The sequence below is a fragment of the Lucilia cuprina genome, chromosome 4 (genome assembly GCF_022045245.1).
Source record: "Lucilia cuprina isolate Lc7/37 chromosome 4, ASM2204524v1, whole genome shotgun sequence".
NCBI lineage: Eukaryota > Metazoa > Arthropoda > Insecta > Diptera > Calliphoridae > Lucilia > Lucilia cuprina.
The window spans coordinates 85,763,483-85,776,491 of NC_060952.1; the positions used below are offsets into that span (position 1 = coordinate 85,763,483).

Consider the following 13,009-nt stretch of genomic DNA (forward strand, 5'->3'; position numbering starts at 1 on the left):
TCAATGATATTACGCACTTGTTTTTATCAAATGTTACCGTAAAACCTTCTAATACTAGCTTCCTTACAGATAGCAAATTGCCTTCCAATTTTGGCACGAATAAAACATAATAACAAAATTTATAAAGTTATTGAATTAAACAAAGTTTACATATTAACAAGTTAACAGTTCAGTTCTAGTTCAGTTCTAGTTCAGTTCTAGTTCAGTTCTAGTTCAGTTCTAGTTCAGTTCTAGTTCAGTTCTAGTTCAGTTCTAGTTCAGTTCTAGTTTAGTTCTAGTTCAGTTCTAGTTCAGTTCTAGTTCAGTTCTAGTTCAGTTCTAGTTCAGTTCTAGTTCAGTTCTAGTTCAGTTCTAGTTCAGTTCTAGTTCAATTTTAGTTCAGTTCTTGTTCAGTTCTAGTTCAGTTCTAGTTCAGTTCTAGTTCAGTTCAGTTCTAGTTCAGTTCTAGTTCAGTTCAGTTCTAGTTCAGTTCTAGTTCAGTTCTAGTTCAGTTCTAGTTCAGTTCTAGATCAGTTCTAGTTCAGTTCTAGTTCTGATTTAGTTTAGTTTTAGAAATAATTATGTTCGTATTTTTATTTTATTTTCGAATTTCTTTAGCAACCAAAAATTTACATATCGGGACAGCCACACCGAACAGCTGGAATTTCCAATAAAATGCGAGTTAAAACCAAAAACTTTGCTAATTAAAAACCTAACATTACCAACATTATTTTATTTACAATGTAAAACAAAGTGAATGAATACAATAGATAGAAACCTTGACCTATTTTAAGGCATTTACTTATTTTATGCTTATATAGCAACATGAAACGAAACATGTTAAATACATGCTTTACCTATAAGCCAATTTTATTTAATTGTAATGTTTTTTTTAATTTCTTATTTTTAGATTATGGCGAATTTAAATTTTCAACAACCCCCAAGAAGCATAGCAAATGCATCTCTAACGGGCAGAACTACAGGCGGTTTTGGTGGTAGTTCATTATCCGGTCATGTAACACCCACGTCAGGCATGTTTCCCAGTGGTAAGTTGTTTCCTTTATTATTTATCAAATAATTTAAATATTAATTCATTTAAAATATTCTTTAAAGGAGCAAATTATGGACAAACGCAACCTCAATTATCACCGAATCGTAGTGCTCAGCTATCGGTTGGTGGTCCTGCGTTAACAAGTGGTAATCGTGCAAATGTTTTTAACCAGCGTCCATATGTGGAAAGACGTATGCAGGGACTGGGTCAGGGGCCTATGGTAAGTTATAAAACTGTCACTATCTCTTTGTTGTGGTGATTGAAAGTTTTTTTTTATTAAATTTTTAGTCGAACATGGGCAATTTTATGCAAAATCGTGGCGGTTACGGTACGACTGGTAGTGGTGGAGGTGGTGGCGGTGCCGCTGGTGGACCTCTAAATAATTTCCATAATGTTTTTGGTGGCAGTGGGGATACAACAACGCCGGCCCTACTCGATCCTTCAGAATTTCCATCTCTGACAAATGCTCGCGGCCAGAATGATCAATCACTGCCTCAGACGAATCCCCTCCAGCCGCCGGGAAGCAAACCTTATGGTAATTTCTTTACCTCTTGTGAGTTTTTCAACGAAATATATCCTTCGTTTTTTTACTTCATTATTTATTTTTATACTATAAACATATAGTTTTATATTTATACATATTTGTAATCATTTTGTTTTAGTTTGTGTCTTTTTATTTACGTTTGTTTTTTATTCTCTTCTAAAAACGAATTTCATCTATTTGTCGTATTATTTTTTTATTACTTCTATTATCTAAATTCATTCATTATTAATGTTAAAGTTGTTTTTAGTTTGTGTGTGTGTGTGTGTTTTTTTTTTGTAGTTTTGTCAATTAGTTAAAACGTTCATTAATAAGTTATAGTGTTGTCTGTCCATGATAGTTTAAGTAATAATGCGGTATTTCGAAAAGAGTGTTAAAGACGTGATAGTGGGGTAATGTTAAAGTTTAGTTCTAGTTCAGTTCTAATTCAGTTCTATTTCAGTTCAAGTTCAGTTCTAGTTTAGTTCTAGTTCAGTTTTAGTTAAGTTCTAGTTCAGTTCTAGTTCAGTTCTAGTTCAGTTCTAGTTCAGTTCTAGTTCAGTTCTAGTTCAGTTCTAGTTCAGTTCTAGTTCAGTTCTAGTTCAGTTCTAGTTCAGTTCTAGTTCAGTTCTAGTTCAGTTCTAGTTCAGTTCTAGTTCAGTTCTAGTTCAGTTCTAGTTCAGTTCTAGTTCAGTTCTAGTTCAGTTCTAGTTCAGTTCTAGTTCAGTTCTAGTTCAGTTCTAGTTCAGTTCTAGTTCAGTTCTAGTTCAGTTCTAGTTCAGTTCTAGTTCAGTTCTAGTTCAGTTCTAGTTCAGTTCTAGTTCAGTTCTAGTTCAGTTCTAGTTCAGTTCTAGTTCAGTTCTAGTTCAAGTTCTAGTTCAGTTCTAGTTCAGTTCTAGTTCAGTTCTAGTTCAGTTCTAGTTCAGTTCTAGTTCAGTTCTAGTTCAGTTTTAGTTCAGTTCTAGTTCAGTTTTTGTGCAGTTCTAGTTAAGTTCTAGTTCAGTTCTAGTTCAGTTCTAATTCAGTTCTAGTTCAGTTCTAGTTTAGTTCTAGTTCAATTCTAGTTCAGTTCTAGTTCAGCTCTAGTTAAGTTCTAGTTCAGTAGTAGTTCAGTTCTAGTTCTAGTTCAGTTCTGGTTCAGTTTTATTTCAGTTCTAGTTCAGTTCTAGTTCAGTTCTAGTTCAGTTTTAGTTCAGTTCTAGTTCAGTTCTAGTTCAGTCCTAGTTCAGTTCTAGTTCAGTTCTAGTTCAGTTCTAGTTCAGTTCTAGTTCAGTTCTAGTTCAGTTCTAGTTCAGTTTTAGTTCAGTTCTAGTTAAGTTCTAGTTCAGTTCTAATTCAGTTCTAGTTCAGTTCTAGTTCAGTTCTAATACAGTTCTATTTCAGGTTCTGTTCTAGTTAAGTTCTAGTTCTTTTTTAGTTCTGTTTTAGTTATTTTGTAGTTCTATTCTAGTTCTGCTTTAGTTATAGTACAATTCAACTTCAGTTTAAGTTCTGAAAATATGTCACGAAATATTTTTTGATTTTAAAATGAGTGTATCGCACAAAATTTGTGTAAATAGCTCCAACAAAATATCGAAGACGAAGCAATTGTTATTGTTAATATAAATTTATTAAATAATTCTGATAAACTTAATGAAACTACCACTTAAAACCCCTAACTTAAAAACTGTAAAAAAGTCCTATTTTCAGAACGAATTTGGTCCTTGGCATAACTTCATTATATTTACGTAAAAATGTCATCAAAGTTATTCATTTGTCACTAACCAAACATTGAAAATTTCAAAATTTGAAATCAACTTTTTCATGTTTTTATGCTGAAAAAAACCTTCCTTGTTCCTGCCCCCCAAAAAGCTTAAGAAAAACACTGTTTTTGTTTTGTTGTTGAAAGAATTGAAATTGAAAGCTAAATTTGTTGTTGTTTGAAAATCCCAGTATTAGTAGTGAAAACGTGTTTTTAGTTTTTTTTGTTTTGTTGTTAATTTATAGAGTAAGAATTTAGATTTCTTTTGTTTATTTTTAACACCCATTTGGCTCTTTAAAGATTCATTTAGAAAAGTTCTGTTAATATTTTTCCGAAATTTATTTTCTATACCCATTTACAATAACAAAAAAATGAAAAAAGAGAACAAACGAAAACAAAATTTACAATTATTAAATACTTGAATGCTAAAGAGTATTTCTTCCCCTCTTCTTCTTTTATTTCTTCCCAAAAAAAAAAAAAAAACAAAAAACAACAATAAAAATCAAATTCCAAAACAAAATCCAAATCAAATATGAAAATGACATCTTTTAGTTGGCATGGTAAAACAACCAACATCAGAGCAATCGGAATTCACGATGTCTAATGAAGATTTCCCTGCGTTACCGGGCACTCAAAACTCGGATGGCACAACGAATGCGGGAAGTGCTCTAACAGATAGTAATAATTTGGATGGTACGGATAAGACAATGAATTCAATTGTAGCCAACAGTGGGTTGGGAGCTGTGGGTAGTGGTGCGGTAGGATCAGGCTCATCAGTTGGTGGTGGTGGTGGTGTCGTTGGTGGTGGTAGTAGTGGACAAGGAGGTGTTGGTGTAGTTGGTGGTGGTGTTGGTGGAGCGCCTGTCAGTACAGCAGGTGGCAATTTTGGCAGTGGTATTGGTGGTATTGTTAGCTCTGGTGGTGTGAGTAGTTCGGCACCCAGTGGTAGTGGTACAACATCTGGCATTAGTGGTATGGGTAATAGTGGTAGCATTGAACAACAACAACAGCAACAGCAGCAACAACAACAACAGCAACAACAACAACATCCGAATGATAATTCCAGCGATAACAAATTGATGAAAACCGGCGTGCAAACATCTCCTGATGGTACGGTTTTCATTAAATGTTGCTTTTCTTTTTAATTAAATATTTCTTTTTATCTTATTGTATAACTATAAACTATATTATTTTATTAATGCTTTGTTAAACATACTCTCTAATACTTTTACTAATTTCCTCTTTTTTTGTGTTACATTTTAGGCAAAGTCACAAATATACCGGCGAGTATGGTGAACAATCAATTTGGTATGGTGGGCTTATTAACGTTTATGCGTGCCGCTGAATCCGATCCAAATTTGGTTACATTAGCCTCAGGCATTGATTTAACTGGTTTAGGTTTAAATCTCAATTCCCAAGAAAGTTTACATCCAACATTCGCTGGACCGTTTGCGGATCATCCCTGCAGGTGTGTAAAAGTTTAAAAAAAAAAAATAATGTTCTATTTGGAAACATTTTTGTTTTTAATTTTTGAATATAATTGTAATTAACTTTTTGTTGTTGTACTTACTAGAGCACAAGATGTTGAGTGTAATGTGCCACCTGAATATTTGATAAATTTTGCGATAAGAGACAAACTTTCCTCGCCACATTTAAAAAAACTGCAAGAAGATCTGCTTTTTTTCCTGTTCTATACAAATATCGGCGATATCATGCAACTTATGGCAGCAGCAGAATTGTAAGTTTTGTTTTAACTTCAAATCCATTTTAAAATACTTTTTCAATTTACTTAATTTTCCCTATTTTTGCGTTCTTCTCTAATTACAGACATAGTCGCGAATGGAGATATCATATAGAGGAAAAAATCTGGATAACTCGAATTCCTGGCCCCAATCAATACGAGAAAAATGGTACAAAAGAACGTGGCACCTTTTACTATTTCGATGCGCAAAGTTGGAAACGTTTGTCCAAGGTTTTCCAAATCGATCCCGAGAAATTAGATAAATGCCCCAATATAAGTGCGTTTATGAACATAAATGGACAGTCTGTATAATATTAATAAAAAAAACAAATCTTAAAAACAAAAACACGAAACAAATCTTTAAAATAATATTTAAAACAATATCCTTTTTTTTAATTAAGGCTAAAAGAAAAAAAAGTATGGAAAAAAATAAAAAATGGTAAAAAACATTATTTGAAACATAAAAGATTGTACCAAAAACAAACATTTTGTATTAGAAGAGTTTATAGCAAAGAAAAGGCTTTGACTGATAGGCCCATTTTTGTGTGGAATTTGCTGAACTATTTTAAGAAGTTTTATTTGGTTCGTTATTGCTGTAGTGAGAGATCAACTTCCCAATTTTTATAGGTTTTCTTCAAGACGCCGATATATCTGCATGGAAAGATCTCCTTTAAATAGGTTCAGATTTTATTGGTCCTCCTGATTCTTTGCTTCTGTGTTGATATCAATAATAAGATGTCATGAAGACCTGTAATGTTGTGTGGGTGGGTTTATGCATGATACTGTCCCCAGCGACACTTGAATAGATACTTATATAGATGAATATATAGAAGAAGATAGAAAAGTTGTCTGAATCAGCTCAACTTTTTCTATAGAAAAGTGGTACGAATCAGCTCAACTTTTTCTATAGAAAAGTTGTCTGAATCAGATTAACTTTTTCTATAGAAAAGTTGTCTGAATCAGCTTAACTTTTTCTATAGAAAAGTTGTCTGAATTATAGAAAAGTTGTCTGAATCAGCTCAACTTTTTCTATAGAAAAGTCTGAATTAGCTCAACTTTTTCTATAGAAAAGTTGTCTGAATTAGCTCAACTTTTTCTATAGAAAAGTTGTCTGAATTAGCTCAACTTTTTCTATAGAAAAGTTGTCTGAATCAGCTCAACTTTTTCTATAGAAAAGTTGTCTGAATCAGCTCAACTTTTTCTATAGAAAAGTTGTCTGAATCAGCTCAACTTTTTCTATAGAAAAGTTGTCTGAATCAGCTCAACTTTTTCTATAGAAAAGTTGTCTGAATCAGCTCAACTTTTTCTATAGAAAAGTTGTCTGAATCAGCTCAACTTTTTCTATAGAAAAGTTGTCTGAATCAGCTCAACTTTTTCTATAGAAAAGTTGTCAGAATCAGCTCAATTTTTTCTATAGAAAAGTTGTGTGAATCGCCTCAATTTTTTCTAGATAGATAGATAGATAGATAGATAGATAGATAGATATAGATAAATAGAAAGATAGGCAATCTCGTTCTTTTTTAAATATTTTCTTTTAAAATTCCACTTTTTAATCTCTTAGATTCCGTTTTTATTTAAAATCGTTGAAAATAACTGAAAACTTACTCGGCTTAGAATAGGTGTCATCCATACGTAAGTGGTTAATGCCACCTGAGGTATTGGTTAAGGAGCGCACAACAGGCTCGATAGAGACCTAGGTGTATTTCATCCGATTTTATGTATATATGTATGCACAACCTCCTTTCAAACTAACTGACTAGCCGGTTTACAGGCAATTTTAAGCTACCGCCGTAATTTATATTGTCAGCCGCCGCCGCCGTTAATATTTGTCGGCGCAGATAAATGTTCTAAAAAGAAGAAGAATTTGGATTTTTTTTACATTTGTTTTGAAAAACAAAATTAAAGAAAAACACACGCACATACCAACAACAACAAAGAATGCGCCTGCGTTAAAAAACCTATTAAAATATTTAAATAATTAACGAACTGTTGATATTTAAAAGAAGATGAATACGCCCGGCATAAGTTTATTTCAAGGAGCCGAAAGTATTAAAGTCAATACCAGCTTGGAAAGGCAAGAAGAGGAGGAAGCTTTAGAAGATCAAAGAAGACGTCATGAAGAGGTTTGTTTTGTATTTTGTAAATTCTATGATAGATTTTAATGTAAATTTAAAAAATTTCCTTTAAAGTTGGGTAAAATAATCGAAAATGCCTTTGGTGATTTGGATGATGACGAGACCACCATAGATTCCACAACAAATTTTCAATCTGACTTAATGGAGCCAGCACAACAGCAGCAGCAGCAACATCAGCAGCCTCTACTTACGCACCCTTATGGTAATAATATAAATAATGTCTTTGCGCCTGCTCTTCCTACTGTTGTCGATCACAGTGCCTGCGAGAAGGAAATACATAACCTTAAAATGTTGGCAGAGTCACGAAGCCGAGAACTGGAGCACTCACAACATTTACTTAATGAAGAGTATCATAGACGAAGTGATTTGGAAAAGAAATTAAGCATAACGCAGGCTGAATTAGATCGTGCCTTGGCCAGCAAGTCAAATAATCACGAGCTATTGGTAGAATCTAAAGAAAAATGTTCCAACTTGGAAAATACCATAAATAAAATGAAAAATGAGAAAAAATCTTTGGAGGCGGAAAACAATGCTCTAGTGGGGAAATTGGAAACAGCACAAAATCTATTGGCAGATGTTCAGAGAAAGTATGATATGGTGGAAAGAGATTTAAATAGAAATCAAGAACGTAATTTTGAATTGAAACGTAAACAAATGGAAGATCGCCATCGGGCCGAAATCGAAATGCTACAACAACAAATGGAACAAGTGGCCAATAAATTAGATAAGAAGTCCTCCGAATTGGAGAGTATGAATACCCGCTATCAAGCCTTGCAGGAATCACATCAAATGATGCTGTGTGACAAGGCCAGTAAAATCAATGATCTAAATCATGCACTCGATGAGGCTCAGAAACGTTGTGAGGAATTGTTGTCGCGTCCCGATTACTTCCAAGAGAATGTAAGGCTACAAAAACTCATAGCCAGTCTGCAGCAACAAATTCAAGATATGGAAAAGACCATTAACTCCTTAAAAGAACGTTTAGAAATGACCACAGCAGAATTGGACTCCATGGATAGTGTGTTGCATCAATATAATCAAGAGGATACACCGCGTAGACTTAGCCAAACACAAGGACGTGTGGTGGGTAGTACTCCTCTCAATCCCCTCGATAGAATGGGCAATTTAAAAGAGGAACTCTATCGTGCTTTAGCCAATATAAAAAGCAAACGTGAAGAAATACGTAAACTTCAACAATCTCTAGACGAAAAACAAATGGAGATCAAACAACTAAAGCAAGAAGAAAATAAGTCTTTGGTACAAATTTCCACTTTAAAAGAGGACAATATAAAACTACAAAATAAATTACGTGTATTGGAGGAGGAATTTGAGCAACAGGTTCAAACGCAACAGCAAGACAATCGTTTGCACTCACAACTAGAAGAATTGCAAAGGCAACTGGCAGAGGAAAAACAAAAAACCCAACAACTTGAAGAACAAAAATTACAACAGGAAAGTGAACGCAAAAAACTCGATGGCCAATTGAAAAATCTCGAAATCGATTTGGAAGAACTCAAACAAGAACATGAAAGTCTGAAATTAAATAATGAACAAATACTCAAAGAAAATCTTGGCCTTAAGCAGCGACACACTGCCGAGAATACACGTTTGGAACTGGAGAAACACAAATTTCTCTTAAAAGACGCCCAGGCCGAATGTGATCGTTTAAAAAATCTTTATGTTGAAATCTCAAATGCCAAAGAGGCTTTATCATATGAAATGGAAAAATTACTTAAAACAGACAGAGCCAAGGAGTTGCAAGAGGAAAAAGAAAAAGTTGCTAATTTACAGAGGGGTTTGAAATTGGCCGAAGTTAAGTGTTCTGAATTATCCAAGATTTTGGAAACTGAGAAATTGTGTCATGAAAGAGAAATTGCAGATTTGCGTGAAAAATTGGAAAAAGAAAAGTTAGAAACTTCAAAGGCCGCCAAGGAGGCGGCAAATGAATGTGCCAAGTGTATGGATTATGTGGCGGAATTGACAAAGGTGAGTTTGTGTTTGTTTAGGGAAGTTGTCTGAATCAGTTCAACTTTTTCTATAGAAATGTTCTCTGCATCAGCTCAACTTTTTCTATAGAAAAATTGTCTGAATCACCTCAACTTTTTTTTATAGAAAAGTGGTCTTGTCTGAATCAGCTCAACTTTTTCTATAGAAATGTTGTCTGAATCAGCTCAACTTTTTCTATAGAAATGTTGTCTGAATCAGCTCAACTTTTTCTATAGAAAATTTGTCTGAATCAACTCAACTTTTTCTATAGAAAATTTGTCTGAATCAACTCAACTTTTTCTATAGAAAAGTTGTCTGAATCAACTCAACTTTTTCTATAGAAAAGTTGTCTGAATCAGCTCACCTTTTTCAATAGAAAAGTTGTCTGAATCAGCTCACCTTTTTCAATAGAAAAGTTGTCTGAATCAGCTCAACTTTTTCTATAGAAAAGTTGTCTGAATCAGCTCAACTTTTTCTATAGAAAAGTTGTATGAATCAGCTCAACTTTTTCTATAGAAAAGTTGTCTGAATCAGATCAACTTTTTCTATAGAAAAGTTGTCAAATCAACTTTATCTACACTTTTTTCATCATTTTAGTTCGAAATTCAAAATCTCAAACTCACCAATATTAATGCAATTAGCAAAAAAGAAATCGATGAATTAACAAAAGAATTAAAAAATTCCAAAAATCATATTGCCGAATTAAATGAACAATTAAAATTAAGTGAACAGCAGGAACATCTTATTAAAGAACTGAAAACAAAAGCTACACAATTTGAAGAATACATTAAAACACACAGTTCAGCTTCAGAAGCCTCCAACAGTCCGATGAAAAATTCCAGACAACTAAGCGATAAAAGTGTAACAACATCACCTGAATTAGAACGTAATGAAATTAAAAAGATCGAAGCAAGAATACGTGATGAAATGGCGAAAATATTTGCTGTAGAGTTAAAACGTTTTCAAACGAAACTTCAAGAAACTCAAGAACAAAGTCTTTGTTTACAACGTGAATATCAACACATTAATGCTGAATTACAACAGAGACAAACAGAGGTGGATCTTTTGAAACAGGCCATTTTGGCAGAACGTGAAAAAATGGATGAAATTCTTAAGCAAAAGGATGATGAATATAAAGATGTTATACAAAGACAAAACATAAGCATACAAAAGACACGCGATGAACTACAACAAAAAGTGCAAAGAATTAAAGAATTGACTAGCGAATTACATGAACGACAAACACAAATTGAGGCCGAACGTAAGTCTATGAAGGCTGTTATGAAACAATGGGAAGAGCAGAGAAAAAGTCTAGATGCTGTAGAAATGGATTGGAAACAAAAATTTACTGATTTACAAAAGGCACACGAAAGTACTGTACAATCGTGGCAAACGAAATACAATTCGGCCAAAAGAACTGCTGCTAATTATAAGGTAAAGTTAATTATTTAATTTTCCTAAATTTTCTCTTAATAATTTCCTTTGTACTAACAGCGCTATTCTGAAGATAAAGAAGCTCATATGCTTAAAGAATATGATAGATTAAAAATTGAATATGATGCCCAATTGGCCAAGATACAGTTGCGCATGAAAGAAAGTTTAGAAAAGAAAAGTCTAGAGGTAATTAAAATGGAAAATCTTTTATAAAATGTTATATTTATAGTTAAAAATTTAATTATTCACAGCTTAAACAGGCTCTGGACAAACAGCGTTGTTTAAATAATAACAATAAAGAAAATACCGCCAGTAATTAAATTGTTTATTTGCATGTAAAAATTAACATATTTTTAAGTTACTTTTTAATGTATTTAGTTGAATTTTTATCATATTTTGCCAATATTTGTTTTTAATAAGCACTGGACTGCTGTTTATTAATAAGTTTTAGAGAATGTAAACTCTTGTTATGACTGTCTTTATATTAATTTAGTGTAATAAATTTATAGATTTTTTTTAATAAAATGGCCACTTCCAGGTCTCTCTCAAAATTATTTGTGTAAAATCGAAATATTAAGAATAAAAATTTTGTTTTATATCTTTAATTTAAATAATTGCCTTTCTTTGGAATAGAATTATCTGAATCAAATTAAATTTTTCTATAGAATAGTTGTCTGAATCAGATCAACTTTTTCTTTAGAAAAGTTGTCTGAATCAGATCAACTTTTTCTATAGAAAAGTTGTCTGAATCAGATCAACTTTTTCTATAGAAAAGTTGTCTGAATCAGATCAACTTTTTCTATAGAAAAGTTGTCTGAATCAGATCAACTTTTTCTATAGAAAAGTTGTCTGAATCAGATCAACTTTTTCTATAGAAAAGTTGTCTGAATCAGATCAACTTTTTCTATAGAAAAGTTGTCTGAATCAGATCAACTTTTTCTATAGAAAAGTTGTCTGAATCAAATCAACTTTTGCTATAGAAAAATTGTCTGAATCAGCTCAACTTTTTTCATAGAAAAGTTGTCTGAATCATTTCAAGTTCTTCTTTAGAAAAGTTGTCTAAATCTGTTTGATTGCAACTGAGTTATAACTTGAATTGGACTTTATCTATGGTAAAGTTATCATGATTTAATACTTACAGAAATAACACTTCTTATTTCATCATTTAATAATAAAGAAGAAAACATTTTCATTATTATAATTTTTATATATATTTTTCTTTATAATTATTATATTCTTTTACATTATATTATTTTTAGATAAGAGTTTTTCGTATTTTTTTCAATAGGCCTCACAAACATCTTCTGTATAACATCATCATCAACATCGTGCATCCATCCTTACAAACACACACACACAATAATATAGAAAATAAAACTCGAATAATTTGATTTTTTACGTTGAAAGTTATGATAATAAGAAATGTTAAACGAAGTATGTAAGTAGTAAGATTGTATTATGTTGTATCTTTAAAAATGTTTTATGATTGTATAAGGTATTATACAACTATAGGTCAGTTCGAAAACAATTAATATATATCCCGTTATTCAATATTAATATATTTTTTATAGTATAAAATACAAACATACAATTAGTTTTATCATTATCATGTTTTTGGAATTTGGAAAACTATAAAAGTTGTTATTTGAAATAGAAATAATATTATAAATAATTAGTGCTACACCTTGCTACTCCTTTAGTTGGACTATAAAATAGAGTAGAATTTTCCAAAACTATAATATTCAAACATAAAAATGTATAATATTTATAGATTTTAATATAAAATTCAACTAATTAATAAATTTTCATACTAAATAATACATTTCCTATTATAGATGAATTAGTAGTAGATAAGATGATATGTTAACTGCAAAACAAAACTTAATTTAGAACAATAGTTTAAGACATTTATGCTATCTACTGTAAATTGATAGAATTTTATAATTTTCAATTTTAATGGAATGTTTTAAATGTTATTTGATAAGAAGTTTTAGAAAGCTATTCTATAGAAAAAGTTGATATAATTCAGACAAATTTTTTATAGAGAAAGATGGTATGATTCAGACAACTTTTCTATAGAATAAGTTAAGCTGATTAAAATAACTTTTCTATAGAAAAAGTTGATCTGATTCAGACAACTTTTCTATTAAAAAAGTTGATCTGATTCAGACAACTTTTCTATAGAAAAAGTTGATCTGATTAAAATAACTTTTCTATAGAAAAAGTTGATCTGATTCAGACAACTTTTCTATAAAAAAAGTTGATCTGATTCAGACAACTTTTCTATAGAAAAAGTTGATCTAATTTAAACAAGTTTTCTATAGAAAAAGTTGATCTGATTCAGACAACTTTTCTATAGAAAAAGTTGATCTGATTCAGACAACTTTTCTATAGAAAAAGTTGATCTGATTCAGACAACTTT

At 31.6% G+C, this 13,009-nt stretch overlaps 3 protein-coding genes across 4 annotated transcripts in view; all 3 read left to right on the forward strand.

The window, feature by feature from the left end:
- The first annotated feature begins 860 nt into the window (after nucleotides 1–860).
- On the forward strand, nucleotides 861–5,415 carry LOC111678238 (regulator of gene activity). 2 transcript variants are annotated; one of them, XM_023439517.2, is made up of 7 exons: nucleotides 861–1,025; nucleotides 1,093–1,250; nucleotides 1,319–1,583; nucleotides 3,844–4,401; nucleotides 4,555–4,759; nucleotides 4,865–5,029; nucleotides 5,119–5,415. In XM_023439517.2, the coding sequence occupies exons 1-7, from the start codon at nucleotides 893–895 to the stop codon at nucleotides 5,342–5,344; spliced, it is 1,710 nt and encodes a 569-aa protein (XP_023295285.1). In that variant the 5' UTR covers nucleotides 861–892; the 3' UTR covers nucleotides 5,345–5,415. The 2 variants fall into 2 exon arrangements, with proteins under 2 accessions (XP_023295285.1, XP_023295286.1); XM_023439518.2 differs by having other exon boundaries at nucleotides 1,319–1,565.
- A 1,484-nt stretch (nucleotides 5,416–6,899) lies between these two features.
- Nucleotides 6,900–11,200, forward strand: LOC111678240 (myosin-11). The gene is made up of 5 exons (XM_023439526.2): nucleotides 6,900–7,155; nucleotides 7,222–9,153; nucleotides 9,751–10,587; nucleotides 10,648–10,773; nucleotides 10,839–11,200. The coding sequence occupies exons 1-5, from the start codon at nucleotides 7,039–7,041 to the stop codon at nucleotides 10,905–10,907; spliced, it is 3,081 nt and encodes a 1,026-aa protein (XP_023295294.2). The 5' UTR covers nucleotides 6,900–7,038; the 3' UTR covers nucleotides 10,908–11,200.
- Nucleotides 11,201–12,009: 809 nt separating this feature from the next.
- LOC124419287 (phosphatidylinositol 4-kinase type 2-beta-like) overlaps nucleotides 12,010–13,009 on the forward strand; it is a 2,462-nt gene continuing 1,462 nt past the window's right edge. Inside the window, exon 1 of the mRNA XM_046947953.1 lies at nucleotides 12,010–12,021. Within this exon, the coding sequence (XP_046803909.1) occupies nucleotides 12,010–12,021 (12 nt within the window). The remainder of the gene's footprint in view (nucleotides 12,022–13,009) is intronic.

Excerpts from the sequence above, each read along its gene's own strand:
- LOC111678238 (XM_023439517.2), top strand. The coding sequence starts at position 893 with ATGGCGAATTTAAATTTTCAACAACCCCCAAGAAGCATAGCAAATGCA. Across the intron at positions 4,760-4,864 it reads TTTGCGGATCATCCCTGCAG|AGCACAAGATGTTGAGTGTA; the intron begins GTGTGTAAAAGT and ends TGTACTTACTAG. Across the intron at positions 5,030-5,118 it reads CTTATGGCAGCAGCAGAATT|ACATAGTCGCGAATGGAGAT; the intron begins GTAAGTTTTGTT and ends CTCTAATTACAG.
- LOC111678240 (XM_023439526.2), top strand. The coding sequence starts at position 7,039 with ATGAATACGCCCGGCATAAGTTTATTTCAAGGAGCCGAAAGTATTAAA. Across the intron at positions 9,154-9,750 it reads ATGTGGCGGAATTGACAAAG|TTCGAAATTCAAAATCTCAA; the intron begins GTGAGTTTGTGT and ends TCATCATTTTAG. Across the intron at positions 10,774-10,838 it reads TAGAAAAGAAAAGTCTAGAG|CTTAAACAGGCTCTGGACAA; the intron begins GTAATTAAAATG and ends AATTATTCACAG.